Consider the following 13,172-nt stretch of genomic DNA (forward strand, 5'->3'; position numbering starts at 1 on the left):
TTCTTGTTCTTTGTTTTTCTTTTTTTTTCATTGATGAGCTCCTGGAAGTTTTTTGCAGAGAAGAAGAGAAGAAGAAGCAAGAAAGGTGGAAGAATAAGATTGAGTTATTGAAGTGAATATATGGTTTATTTTGAGCCATATATTATATATTAATTGTTTAAAGTATAACTGTTTAAATTATATAATTGGGGTATTGAAATTGGAATTTAAACCGAAAACAATCTGCCACCAAAGTTAATTACGAGTAAAAAAAATTTTATTATTAATTTTAGTGTGTTTTATTAAATTAATTTGTTATTATAATTACAAAATAATAATATAAACTAATTAAACAAAATAAATTAAATGAAACAAAAATGAAAAAGAAAAAAAAAATACTCCTAACACGCCACTCAGCACACCATCAATTACCCAGCAGTTTGACAGCACGCTCATCAAGCACCCCACTCCACCCAGCAACACGCTCATCAACCCCTTCAGGGATAAAGATGATCTAAGAGTTATGGATTATAGATATAGATACAAATATAAATTATAAATATAATTATATAGATACAAATATAGTTATGGATTATAAAAATAAAAATATAATACAAATATAGATTATAGATACGAATTAAACCTTAAACCATCTACATTAAATTAAAATATGAACATTGAGGCTATCGACTACCTTAATAAAAAAAGATTGAAAAGCTTAGTGTTTAAAGTTGACTTTGAAAAGGCTTTTGACAGTCTAAATTGGGATTTTTTGTTGGAAATGATGAAAAGAATGGGATTTGGGGAACGATGGAGGAGATGGCTATTAGCTTGCCTTAAATCGAGTTCTATTTCTATCCTCGTGAACGGCTCTCCAACAAATGAATTCCCTATCGAGAGAGGAGTCCGACAAGGTGATCCTCTATCACCTTTCCTTTTTATCATTGCGGCGGAAGGTTTAAATCTGCTAACCAAAAATGCAATTGATGGTGCACTATTTAAAGGTGTTGAAATTGGTTCGGATAAGGTTTTGGTCTCGCATTGTGATGACCCGAAAAATTTCGACTTATTTAAACCAATTCTCTATACGATTTTTTTATTTTGACACGTTAAACAAAGTTTGTTAGATTGAGTATCAAAATTTTAGAACTGTTTCATATATAAAATTACCTTTGACTACTCTCGACGATTCATGAACAATTATATGTATGTATATATATATGTACAAGTAAAAACGACTTTCCTACAGTAAAACACTATTTGCTACAATAAAAACACTATTGCTACAGTAAAACACTATTGCTACAGTAAAACACTATTTACTACAGTGAAACCGTACTTTGCTACAGTGCTACAGTGAAAACGACTTTGCTACAGTAAACACTATTTGCTACAGTAACGCTATTTGCTACAGTAAAACACTATTTGATGTCGACGAACTAGCAAACAAAAACGGATAAGGCGGCCATGCGATCGCATGGCAAAAAACACTGAAAACTCATGCGATCGCATGGGGTACTGTAGCAGGCCAGAATAATATAAAAGCTCGAGCTGGTTTCCAGTTTCTTTCCAATTCTTTCCTCCGTATTATTTATTATATTTATATTACTATTATTATTATTATTATTATTATTATTATTATTATTATTATTATTAAGATTAATATTATTATTAATCTTATTATTATTAGTAGTATTAATATTAATATTATACATAAAATACTACGACGAGGTCTTGAGCGTATCACTTTCAAAATGGTTTTTCGAGCGGGATAGAACTAAGGAAATTATGGGTTATTGCCAAGGAGGTTATGGGTAATGTTCAGGGGTATATTTAACCTAGTGTTTATCATCTCCGTTACGTCTACGTACTTTTCTGAAATATTGAATCATAATATTGATACGTAAGCATTTAAATTTTATCTTTTATAAATTAATAGTGTATACATGTCTAGTGCTCGAGTATATATATTTATACATGCTTGTATACTAAATTTCGTCGTTAAACAGTTTATAATAGATCACAAATTAAATACATATATTACTGGTAAAAGGTATATGATATACATGTTTTTGAAAAGCTGGCGAAAAATCAATAACTTTACATTTAGATATCGAATAGTTTCGATGAACGGATTAAAAGATATGATCAACTGAATTATAATTGACGTTAATTGAAATTGCTTTTGAATATGCAATTAGTATTTAAACAACTTGTCTGTAAGATTGATAAATTGGATTTTTGAATATTACCAACCGAGTAAATGAATCCTTATATAAGGCACGTCTCGTTTTGTTAAACTATGGTCAAAATTGACTTTTTGAAACAACTTTGAATAACTTTTGTATGTCAATCTCGAGCATTAGGATTGTGATACACTATGACCTGACCTAGCATGATAGACATTTATTGACCAACATATGTTCTCTAGGTTGAGATCTACGGTTATTTGATAATCCGAGTTTCGGTCACATTTTGGTGAACGACTTTATATGCTGCTAAGGTGAGTTTCATTTGAAGGTATTTCGTATGCCCGAGAGACATATTAAAATTAACGTGGCCACTATGTTATGATCCAAGTCGGGTCATACCCAATAACAAGCTTACCAACACTTTATATGTATTTATTTTAACAAATGGATTGTTAAGAAAATACGCGACACTTGGATTTTGGAAAATCGGTTTTCTAAAGTATTATCACTTGAGATAAATTATTTGGATAATTTATATATAATTGTTTATAGGTTTAAATGATTATATTGTGTTATATTTTATAAAAGGTTTTATGAAATGTATTAGTAACAAAATAATACATAAGTTTATAACAAGTTTATAAACTTTTATAAACTTATAAGTATTATTATGAATCATGTGTGTGCAGTTTTTTTGGGTCTCCAAGAATGACAAACACATGCTCTTTTGTTGCTTTTCATGTACACACTCCTTAAGGGCATGCAAGGTTCTTTTAACCAAGGCTTGACTCACTTTCTCTCATGTGATAACTAGTCATTTTACTTGTAAAAAAAAAAAACTGAAAAATTCTGCTGGAAATAAGCAGCAGGCCGTGGCCTATTAGGAGCTCAAAGGGAGTTCTTAATTTGTTTTTACAAGCTTATTTCAAGTGTCAAATAAAAGCCTAACCATAGAGAAAGGTGTTGGGGTTTATTGCTTGGGGTATGCAACACTTGAGGCTTCAAATTAGAAGCATAAAAGCCATCAAAACTCATCAAACTTTCTGCTCAAATACAGCTGCTGCTGTTCGGTTTTCTCAAGGGCAGAAAAGTGGGTTTCAAGCTAGGTTTCAAGGTGATAAAGGTTTAACCAACTCAAGGGTGGTTTGGTGTATTGTTCTATCATCTTCATCATCATCTTAAGCCTTCAAAACAGCCCTCAAACTTGGTTTTGAGGAGGTATTGAATCACTTCTTTTCTTGTTAATTGTAAGCATATATTTAACAACTTGATCCTTGTGGGATTTAACTTTAAATTGGTTTAAAGATAACAAGTAAAATTTGATAATTACACGCTTCCGTTTATAATGATTCTTAAAAGGTTTTAAGATATATGAACTTGTTAAATCCCAACAATGGTATCAGAGCCAGGTTGTTGAAATATGCTTCGAATTATTGTTTTAAAACCCATCAACTTTGCATTCTAAGTACATGCATGAAAGAAGAATGCAAAAATTGTTGGATTTGGGTGGGTTTATGAATGAGCCAAATTGTTTGAAGTCCAAAAGTGGGTTTGGGCTCTTCCATTTGGTTCATATTTGGTTGCATGTTAATGTTCACAATCCTAGCCTTGACCTTGTGTTGCATGCATATGTGTTTGGTTGATTTATGATTCATTTGGTATGTATTATTATTCATTCAAATGGCATGTAATAATTATTCAATTGGTTTGTAATAATTCATTCATTTGTTATGTAATTCATTTTATATTTGGTATGTAAAGGAGAATAGGTTGTATTTTCATTTTCTAGATAAAAATGTATTAGGATACATATTTTGTAAAATGAAGATACAAGATGATGAAGGAAGAACAAGATGATGAAGATTTGAAGAACACAAGAAGCATTTGGATGCAAAGTTAAGTGGGAGATTGGAAATCTCTTGCTTTGTGTTAAAACCCCTTTACCGGTGGCATTTGTTTTCGGCTAAACAAATGTCCACCAAAATGGCTAGATTGTGAACACACTTATTTTGCATGTGTGGTTGTTTGTATGATTATTGTTTTGTATGTTTGGTTGATACAATTAATCACAAGATAACAACAAACAAACAACAATTTAATTGGTTAAATTAGACGTACTAAGTACATGCAAAACGGCAATTTAAATGGTTAAATTAAAATAGCAACCAAAAACCTTAATAAATGGTTATTAAGAACAAGAAAAGGATAACGTATATAAAATGGTTTATATCAAGTAATTGTCTCAATTACAAGACTTGAAAATGGATTTCAAATGAACCATACACTAAATGCATGTTGGTGTATGGCATAAATGTTTTCTTAAACCAGAATTAACGAAAACTTAAAATCCCTTAATCGACAAGGTAAACAAAGTTTAACGCCATCCTTTTGTGGGACACTTAAACATAGTAGGGAATTCGTAATGGGATAAAGGTCACCTAACCGTTATGAGCTAACTAATATGGTTAAGGTAAAATTTGCATGCTTGTGGGATAAAGGTCACCTAACCACTTGTATGTTAATTTTACATGTTTACACAAGTAGGACGACTTGATTTGGGAATCATGAACTTAGGGTCACCGAAGCATGAGGAACAAATAGGCGTTGATGGGATAAATATGCCATGCAAAAGGATTGCATGATCCCATAATATAGAAGTTGCAAAAGGATTGCAATTGTCATATAATGACTACCTAGCTAAACCAAATGACGGGATAAAGGTCACCTAACCGAAATTTGGTTCACCGTTGGATTCTAAAATTTAATAAATATCAATTGGATTTAAAGGGTATTGATTATTAAATTAAAATTGATACTTAAACTACTTTGTTAAAATTTTGTAGATGGCCGCCAATAACAACAACATACAAAACGCACCTATTAACTTGAACAACCTATCATTAAGGTCTCTCCTCGAGAAAGACAAACTCAACCATACGAACTTTATGGATTGGTTCCGTAATCTTAGAATTGTCCTCAAACTTGAGGATAAGGCGTATGTGTTGGAAGACCCCATTCCCGATCAACCCGACGAGGATGATACGGAAGGCATGGCTTATTGGGATAAGTATTGCGCCGATTCGGTGCAAGTCGCTTGCCTAATGCTTGGGACTATGATACCCGAACTCCAAAAGGATTTCGAACATCATAGTGCATATGACATGATTACGCAATTGAAGGAGATGTTCCTTCAACAAGCACGTGTCGAGCGCTTCGAAACGGTTCGAGCGTTACATGCATGTCGTATGGATGACACCCAATCCGTATCCTCTTATGTCCTCAAAATGAAAAGCCTTATTGATCGCGCAAACCGTCTTAATCTCAACATATCTAATGAGCTAGCCACTGATCTTATCCTAAACTCCCTGTCAAAGAGGTTTGACCAATTTGTAATTAATTACAATATGAATGGGATGGATAAGACCATTGGTGAACTTCATGGCATGTTAAGGACGGCAGAAACTAGCATGGGTAAGAGGGCTTCACCCGTGCTAATGATCAATGATGGTGGGTCCAAAGGTATCAACACCTCTAAGCCAAAGGCAGCTAAGAAGAAAGGACCCGCCCATCAAGGCAAGGGAAAGGGGAGGATGGTTACCCCAACCAAAAACAAGAACAAGAAGCAAAAGGTTGCCGGACAAGCAAACCCCAAGGAAGACCCGTGCTTCGGTTACGGTGAAATGGGTCACTGAAAACGCAATTGCCCGGTCTACCTTAAGGAGTTGAAGGAAAAGAGGGATGCGGGGCAATCCTCAGGTAACATATATATGGTATATATAGAGCTTAGTATTACTTCTTCTAATACATGGGTATTAGACACTGGATGTGGAACTCACATTTGCAATTCTTTGCAGGGGTTCAAAAGAAGTAGCAAGCAAACGGGAACATCAAGTCTCTTTATGGGTAATGGAGCCAAAGTGCAAGTGAAGGCTCAAGGAGACTTTGTATTAAAACTTCCAAGTGGTTTGGAACTTATTTTGAACAATGTTTTGTATGCACCGGATTTATGTCGAAACATTATTTCAGTTTCCCGTTTAAAACAATGTGGTTTTTATATTAATTTTGTTAATGATGATATCCACGTTTATTTAGATAATGTATTTTATTTTAAGGCTTCGCCTTCAAATGGAATTTATGAATTGGTTCACGATGACACATCATCTAGTAGCTCGATATACCATACTAGCACCAAGAAACTCAAAATGGATTTGAGTGATTCCTACTTATGGCATTGTCGCCTTGGTCACATAAACAAGAATCGAATGCATACACTTCAAAAGAATGGCCTTTTGAAATCAAATGAACTGGACTCGTTTGATGTGTGTGAATCTTGTTTACAAGGTAAAATGACTAAAGCACCTTTCAAAGGGACCTATGAAAGGGCTAAAGACTTATTAGGATTAATACATTCGGATGTATGTGGACCCTTTAAGCCCATAGCTAGGAATGGTGAAAGATACTTCGTTACTTTCATTGATGACTTCAGTCGTTTCGGATATGTCTACTTGTTAAGACATAAGGACGAAACTTTTGAAGCATTCAAAGAGTATCAAAACGAAGTACAAAATCAACTCAATAAGACTATTAAGGTACTTCGAACCGATAGAGGAGGTGAATACCTAAGCGATGCCTTCCAAGATCATCTTAGAAGTTGTGGGATTATCTCGCAACTTACTCCACCCGGGACACCACAGCTTAATGGTGTGTCCGAAAGGAGGAACCGAACCCTAATGGATATGGTTCGATCTATGATGGCTAGAAGCTCGTTACCTCTATCATTCTGGGGTTATTGTCTAAGCTCCACGGCTCGTATTTTAAATATGGCCCCGACCAAGAAAGTGGAACGAACACCTCATGAGATGTGGTTTAGAAAACCTCCATCTCTATCATACTTAAAGGTATGGGGATGTGAAGCTTACCCTAAGCGTTATGTCCCTAATAAGTTGAATGCTCGATCCACGAAGTGTATCTTCATTGGATATCCCAAGGATGATATGGGATACTATTTCTACGATCCATCCGAGCAGAATGTATTTGTTGCTCGAAAGGTGGAATTCCTTGAAACTAAGTTCCTAATGGAAGGTAATAGTGAAAGGAAGATAGATCTTGAAGAGGTTCAAGATCAAGTAGATGATACACAATTGGCTGACACTAGCACTCAACATGAAAATGTTGAGAGTGATCAGATGGATGATCAAAATACACAAGACGTTCGCAGATCTGGTAGGATTAGTAATCCTCCTGAGAGATATGGGTTTCTCATGGATGGTTGCTATGTGGTTGATTTGGATGAACCAATAAACTACCAAGATGCTTTATCAAGGATTGATAAAGATAAATGGCAGGAAGCCATGAATGCTGAGATGCAATCCATGTATGACAACCAAGTTTGGGAACTTGTTACGCAACCTCCTGGCTCTAGGCTGGTTGATTGTAAATGGCTGTTCAAAATGAAAACCGACATACATGGAAACTTGGATACATATAAAGCTAGACTTGTAGCAAAAGGTTTCACTCAAACTCAAGGGGTTGACTATGATGAAACTTTTTCGACTGTGGCGATGCTAAAGTCTATTAGGATATTACTTGCCATTGCTGCTCATTATGATTATGAAATATGGCAAATGGATGTCAAGACCGCTTTCCTAAACGGACATCTTGAGGAAGATGTCTACATGGTTCAGCCTGAAGGTTTTGTTGATCCGAAATATCCTAAGAAGGTATGCAAGTTAAAGAAGTCAATCTACGGATTGAAACAAGCATCTAGAATGTGGAATCATCGTTTTAATGAGGAGGCCAAGAGATTTGGCTTCATTAAAAATGGTGATGAAGCTTGTGTATACAAGAAAGCTAGTGGGAGCACTATCATGTTCCTTGTACTATATGTGGATGATATATTGTTATTTGGAAATGATATTCCGGCAATGCAAGGAGTTAAAACTTGGCTAAGTAAATGTTTCTCCATTAAGGATCTTGGAGAAGCACAATACATTTTGGGGATTGGGATCTACAGGAATAGATCCAAGAAACTGATAGGTTTAAATCAAAGTGCATACATTGAAAAGATCTTGAAAAGGTTCAAGATGGAGAACTCTAAGAAAGGTTTGGTACCTATTCAAAAGGGAACACTTCTCAGTTCATCTCAGTGCCCCACCACGAAAGATGAACAGGAGAGAATGAAGAAAGTCCCATATGCTTCTGCCATTGGGTCAATCATGTATGCAATGATATGCACTAGACCGGATGTGTCATGCGCTCTCAGCTTGACAAGTAGATACCAGAATAACCCTGGAAACAGTCATTGGGTTACTGTTAAAAGTATATTGAAATACCTTAGGAGGACTAAGGATATGTTTCTAATATACGGGTCTGGTGAGGAGGAACTTGCAGTAAAAGGTTACGTGGATGCGAGTTTCCAAACTGATCGTGATGATTCTCGATCACAATCCGGTTATGTCTTCACATTAAATGGGGGTGCGGTCTCTTGGAAGAGTTCAAAACAGGATGTTGTTGCATTATCCACTACAGAGTCGGAGTACATTGCCGCCTCATTGGCAGCACAGGAAGCTGCATGGATGAAGAAATTCATCGACGACTTAGGAGTGGTCCCTTCCATTCAGGACCCTCTTGAGATCTTTTGTGACAACGAGGGTGCGATTGCTCAAATCAAGGAACCTCGTGCTCATCAAAAGACCCGTCACATTGAGCGGAGATTCAACTACATAAGGGATGAAGTTGAAAAGGGAAAGATATGTATTCGCAAAGTTCACACAGATCTTAATATAGCGGATCCTCTCACGAAGCTCTTACATGGATCAAAACATGCAGGACATGTTTGTGCATTAGGGCTTCGATATTCTAGTGATTGGTAATGATCTGTTTTAAGTATTGTAACGGAACGAAGTGGTTCAAACTCATTAATATAATTATGGTTTAATTTATTTTGAGTTATGTTCCTATTTTGCATATTTTATCCATGAATAAGTAATTATTCTAAATTCCGTAGTCGATCACATTTGTGGGAACAAGTGTGAGGTTTAGACTATTATGAACTTGGATTGGTATATATTCACGGACTGAATGTGGGGCAAGGTTGCTACCAAGGTTCATAGATATTTGTGGGATGCAAATATTGGAAGACCCGCCCTCAAGATTTGCTAAATGAGGCCTTTGTGGTTGATCACATGTAATCTTGAGTAAAGGCGAATATCATTGTATCCTCTGACCTGAGATACATATTGGATTCAGATATTTACCAAGTATTGTGCCTTGAATCTTTCCTTCGCTATTCTGAAATATGGTAGTTCATAAGGAAGAGCTCAGGTACAATGCAGGGTACATATTTAGGACATATGTAGTCAAGATGGAATTTGTCCCTCTTATTCGTTGAGAGTCAGATGTCTAAGGCCTGATAAAGTTAAATCTAGAAAGAGAGTGATCACTCTGTGTCTCTTGGATTTAACATGACATCCAGGACGAAAGGAAATAATGAAAGATTCACCTATTCATATTCGAGATGGAAACTCGAAGAGGATGATGTTATTGAATGGCACAAAGTCATAACATATTGGGGGTAATGGACGGTCGTTAGGTGGTATCCATCACTTGCATTAATTTCTTATGTTTCTCGTGCAAGTGGGAGATTGAAGGTATTTCGTATGCCCGAGAGACATATTAAAATTAACGTGGCCACTATGTTATGATCCAAGTCGGGTCATACCCAATAACAAGCTTACCAACACTTTATATGTATTTATTTTAACAAATGGATTGTTAAGAAAATACGCGACACTTGGATTTTGGAAAATCGGTTTTCTAAAGTATTATCACTTGAGATAAATTATTTGGATAATTTATATATAATTGTTTATAGGTTTAAATGATTATATTGTGTTATATTTTATAAAAGGTTTTATGAAATGTATTAGTAACAAAATAATACATAAGTTTATAACAAGTTTATAAACTTTTATAAACTTATAAGTATTATTATGAATCATGTGTGTGCAGTTTTTTTGGGTCTCCAAGAATGACAAACACGTGCTCTTTTGTTGCTTTCCATGTACACACTCCTTAAGGGCATGCAAGGTTCTTTTAACCAAGGCTTGACTCACTTTCTATCATGTGATAACTAGTCATTTTACTTGTAAAAAAAAAAAAACTGAAAAATTCTACTGGAAATAAGCAGCAGGCCGTGGCCTATTAGGAGCTCAAAGGGAGTTCTTAATTTGTTTTTACAAGCTTGTTTCAAGTGTCAAATAAAAGCCTAACCATAGAGAAAGGTGTTGGGGTTTATTGCTTGGGGTATGCAACACTTGAGGCTTCAAATTAGAAGCATAAAAGCCATCAAAACTCATCAAACTTTCTGCTCAAATACAGCTGCTACTGTTCGGTTTTCTCAAGGGCAGAAAAGTGGGTTTCAAGCTAGGTTTCAAGGTGATAAAGGTTTAACCAACTCAAGGGTGGTTTGGTGTATTGTTCTATCATCTTCATCATCATCTTAAGCCTTCAAAACAGCCCTCAAACTTGGTTTTGAGGAGGTATTGAATCACTTCTTTTCTTGTTAATTGTAAGCATATATTTAACAACTTGATCCTTGTGGGATTTAACTTTAAATTGGTTTAAAAATAACAAGTAAAATTTGATAATTACACGCTTCCGTTTATAATGATTCTTAAAAGGTTTTAAGATATATGAACTTGTTAAATCCCAACATCATTTGCTCCCTTTTTAAATGCTTTTGCAATATATATTTTTGGGCTGAGAATACATGCACTTTATTTTAAACGCAATGGACACAAGTACATACTAAATTCTACACCGAGTTTGATCCGAAAATCCCTTAGCTTTGGTAACTAGTAACTGCCAGTTATAAGAACTGGTGGGCGTGAGTAGTTATATATGGATCCATAGGGCTTGATATCCCCGTCCGAGCTAGAGCGCTAGCCTTTTAACGGACGTATGCTATTTGAGAAGCGTACACGTTGGTTTGCGTGCATTATTAAGATGATTATACAAAGGGTATAAATTATATATACGTTAAGTTTAGTTATCAGGGTGCTCAATTTCGTAGAATATTTTGATAAACGTTTCTGGTTGAAACAACTGAAATCTTGTGATCCACCTTTATATACAGATTATATGAAACAATAAAACTATGAACTCATCAACCTTTGTGTTGACACTTGTTAGCATGTTTATTCTCAGTTTTCCTAGAAGTCTTCCGCTGTTTGCTTATGTGTTAGACAAGCTATGTGCATGGAGTCTTACATGACATATTTTTCAAGGAAACGTTGCATTCACCAAATCATCACCATGTATCTTATTTTGACTGCATTGTCAACGGAAGTATTATTGTAAACTATTATTTACGGTGATTGTCTATATGTAGAAATCATCAGATGTCGAAAACCTTTGATTTAAATATTCATTTATGGTGTGCCTTTTTAAAAGAATGCAATGTTTACAAAACGTATCATATAGAGGTCAAATACCTCGCAATGAAATCGATGAATGACGTGTTCGTTCATATGGATTTGGAGCGATCGTCACACGCATCTCCAATATGCGGATGACACGATTTTTCTCAGAGAATGGAGTCGACAAAACATTTGCAACCTCATGAAACTTTTGAATTGTTTCGAGAAAGCGTCGGGATTGAAAATAAACTTCCATAAAAGTCTCATCTACGGGTTAGGGGTGGCAAGAAATGAAGTTGATTACATGGCTAGTCGGATTGGGTGTAAAGTTGGTGAACTCCCATTCACGTATCTTGGGATCCCTATTGGACGCAATATGAATCGTGTCGAAAATTGGAACCCCGTAATTGAAAAATTTAACGCGAGGCTTGGTAATTGGAAATTTAAATTGATGTCATTTGGTGGAAGGCTAACGTTAGTTAAATCGGTCCTTAGTAGTTTGCCGCTATATTATTTTTCCCTCTTTCGAGCTCCCTTGAGTGTCATCAATTGTCTTGAGAGTATTCGTAGAAACTTTTTTTGGGGCGGGTCGGGTGAGTGTAAAAAATTATCTTGGATCAAATGGACGGACACTCTTTTGCCTTATGGTGATGGAGGTCTAAACATTAGATCCCTTCGAGCAAAAAATCTTGCGCTTTTAGGGAAGTGATTTTGGCGTGCTAAATCGGAATCAAACTCTATTTGGGTCAAAGTTTTGAAAAGTATTCATGGTGCTAATGGGCTACTTTCCCCCTCGGGCCTTAACCGGCCCCAAGGGAAAAGTGGTGTTTGGTTTAATATTATCCGTGCAGGTTATGACATTGAGAAGCTAGGCGTTAATTTCAGCAACTCCTTCTTCAAACAGATTGGCAACGGTATCGACACAACCTTTTGGGAAGAAACTTGGTTAGGGGATAAACCTCTAAAAAACGTGTTTGGACGTCTTTTTCGGCTGGAGGCTGATCAACAAGCTGCTGTTAGTGATCGTATTACATGGGCAAGAGGTTCTTGGCATGCTAACTGGAGCTGGGTCAGGATGCCTTCTGTACGAGCATGTGATGAACTACAGGAGCTCTCTTCGCTACTGAACTCGTACCCGAAACAAGGCTTGACAAAGGACTCGTGGAATTGGAAGCTGGCTGCAAATGGTATCTTCGCCACAAGGAAACTCTCGGGGTTAATTGATGACATGCTGCTTCGAGATAACAGAACGCGACATGAGACGTTACGTAACTTTCTTGTTCCATTGAAAGTGGAAATCTTCATATGGCGGGTATTAAACGGTAGGATTCCGGTTCGTATCGAGCTTGACAAAAGAGGTATAGATCTAGACTCCGTTAGATGCCCCTTGTGTGATGACAACGTCGAGTCAACCGACCACTCAATGTTCTTTTGCCGGTTATCGATGGATATTTGGGATATGGTATATAAGTGGTGGAATCTAGGTGCGGTTTCCAATCTAAGTATCAATGAAGCGTTTCGAGGCAAATGTATTCGTTCTCTCTCGGTGATGGGCTCTTTCATTTGGCAAGCCGTTGAGTGA

The 13,172-nt window shown here is 36.0% G+C and overlaps 1 protein-coding gene across 1 annotated transcript; it reads left to right on the top strand.

Moving 5' to 3' along the window:
• The first annotated feature begins 649 nt into the window (after nucleotides 1-649).
• On the top strand, nucleotides 650-13,172 carry LOC139874300 (uncharacterized). Its single transcript, XM_071861745.1, has 2 exons — nucleotides 650-995; nucleotides 12,442-13,172. Exons 1-2 carry the CDS (start codon nucleotides 650-652, stop codon nucleotides 13,170-13,172), a joined length of 1,077 nt encoding a protein of 358 aa, XP_071717846.1.

Source organism: Rutidosis leptorrhynchoides, chromosome 11, assembly GCF_046630445.1.
Source record: "Rutidosis leptorrhynchoides isolate AG116_Rl617_1_P2 chromosome 11, CSIRO_AGI_Rlap_v1, whole genome shotgun sequence".
In the NCBI taxonomy this organism is placed as follows: Eukaryota; Viridiplantae; Streptophyta; class Magnoliopsida; order Asterales; family Asteraceae; genus Rutidosis; species Rutidosis leptorrhynchoides.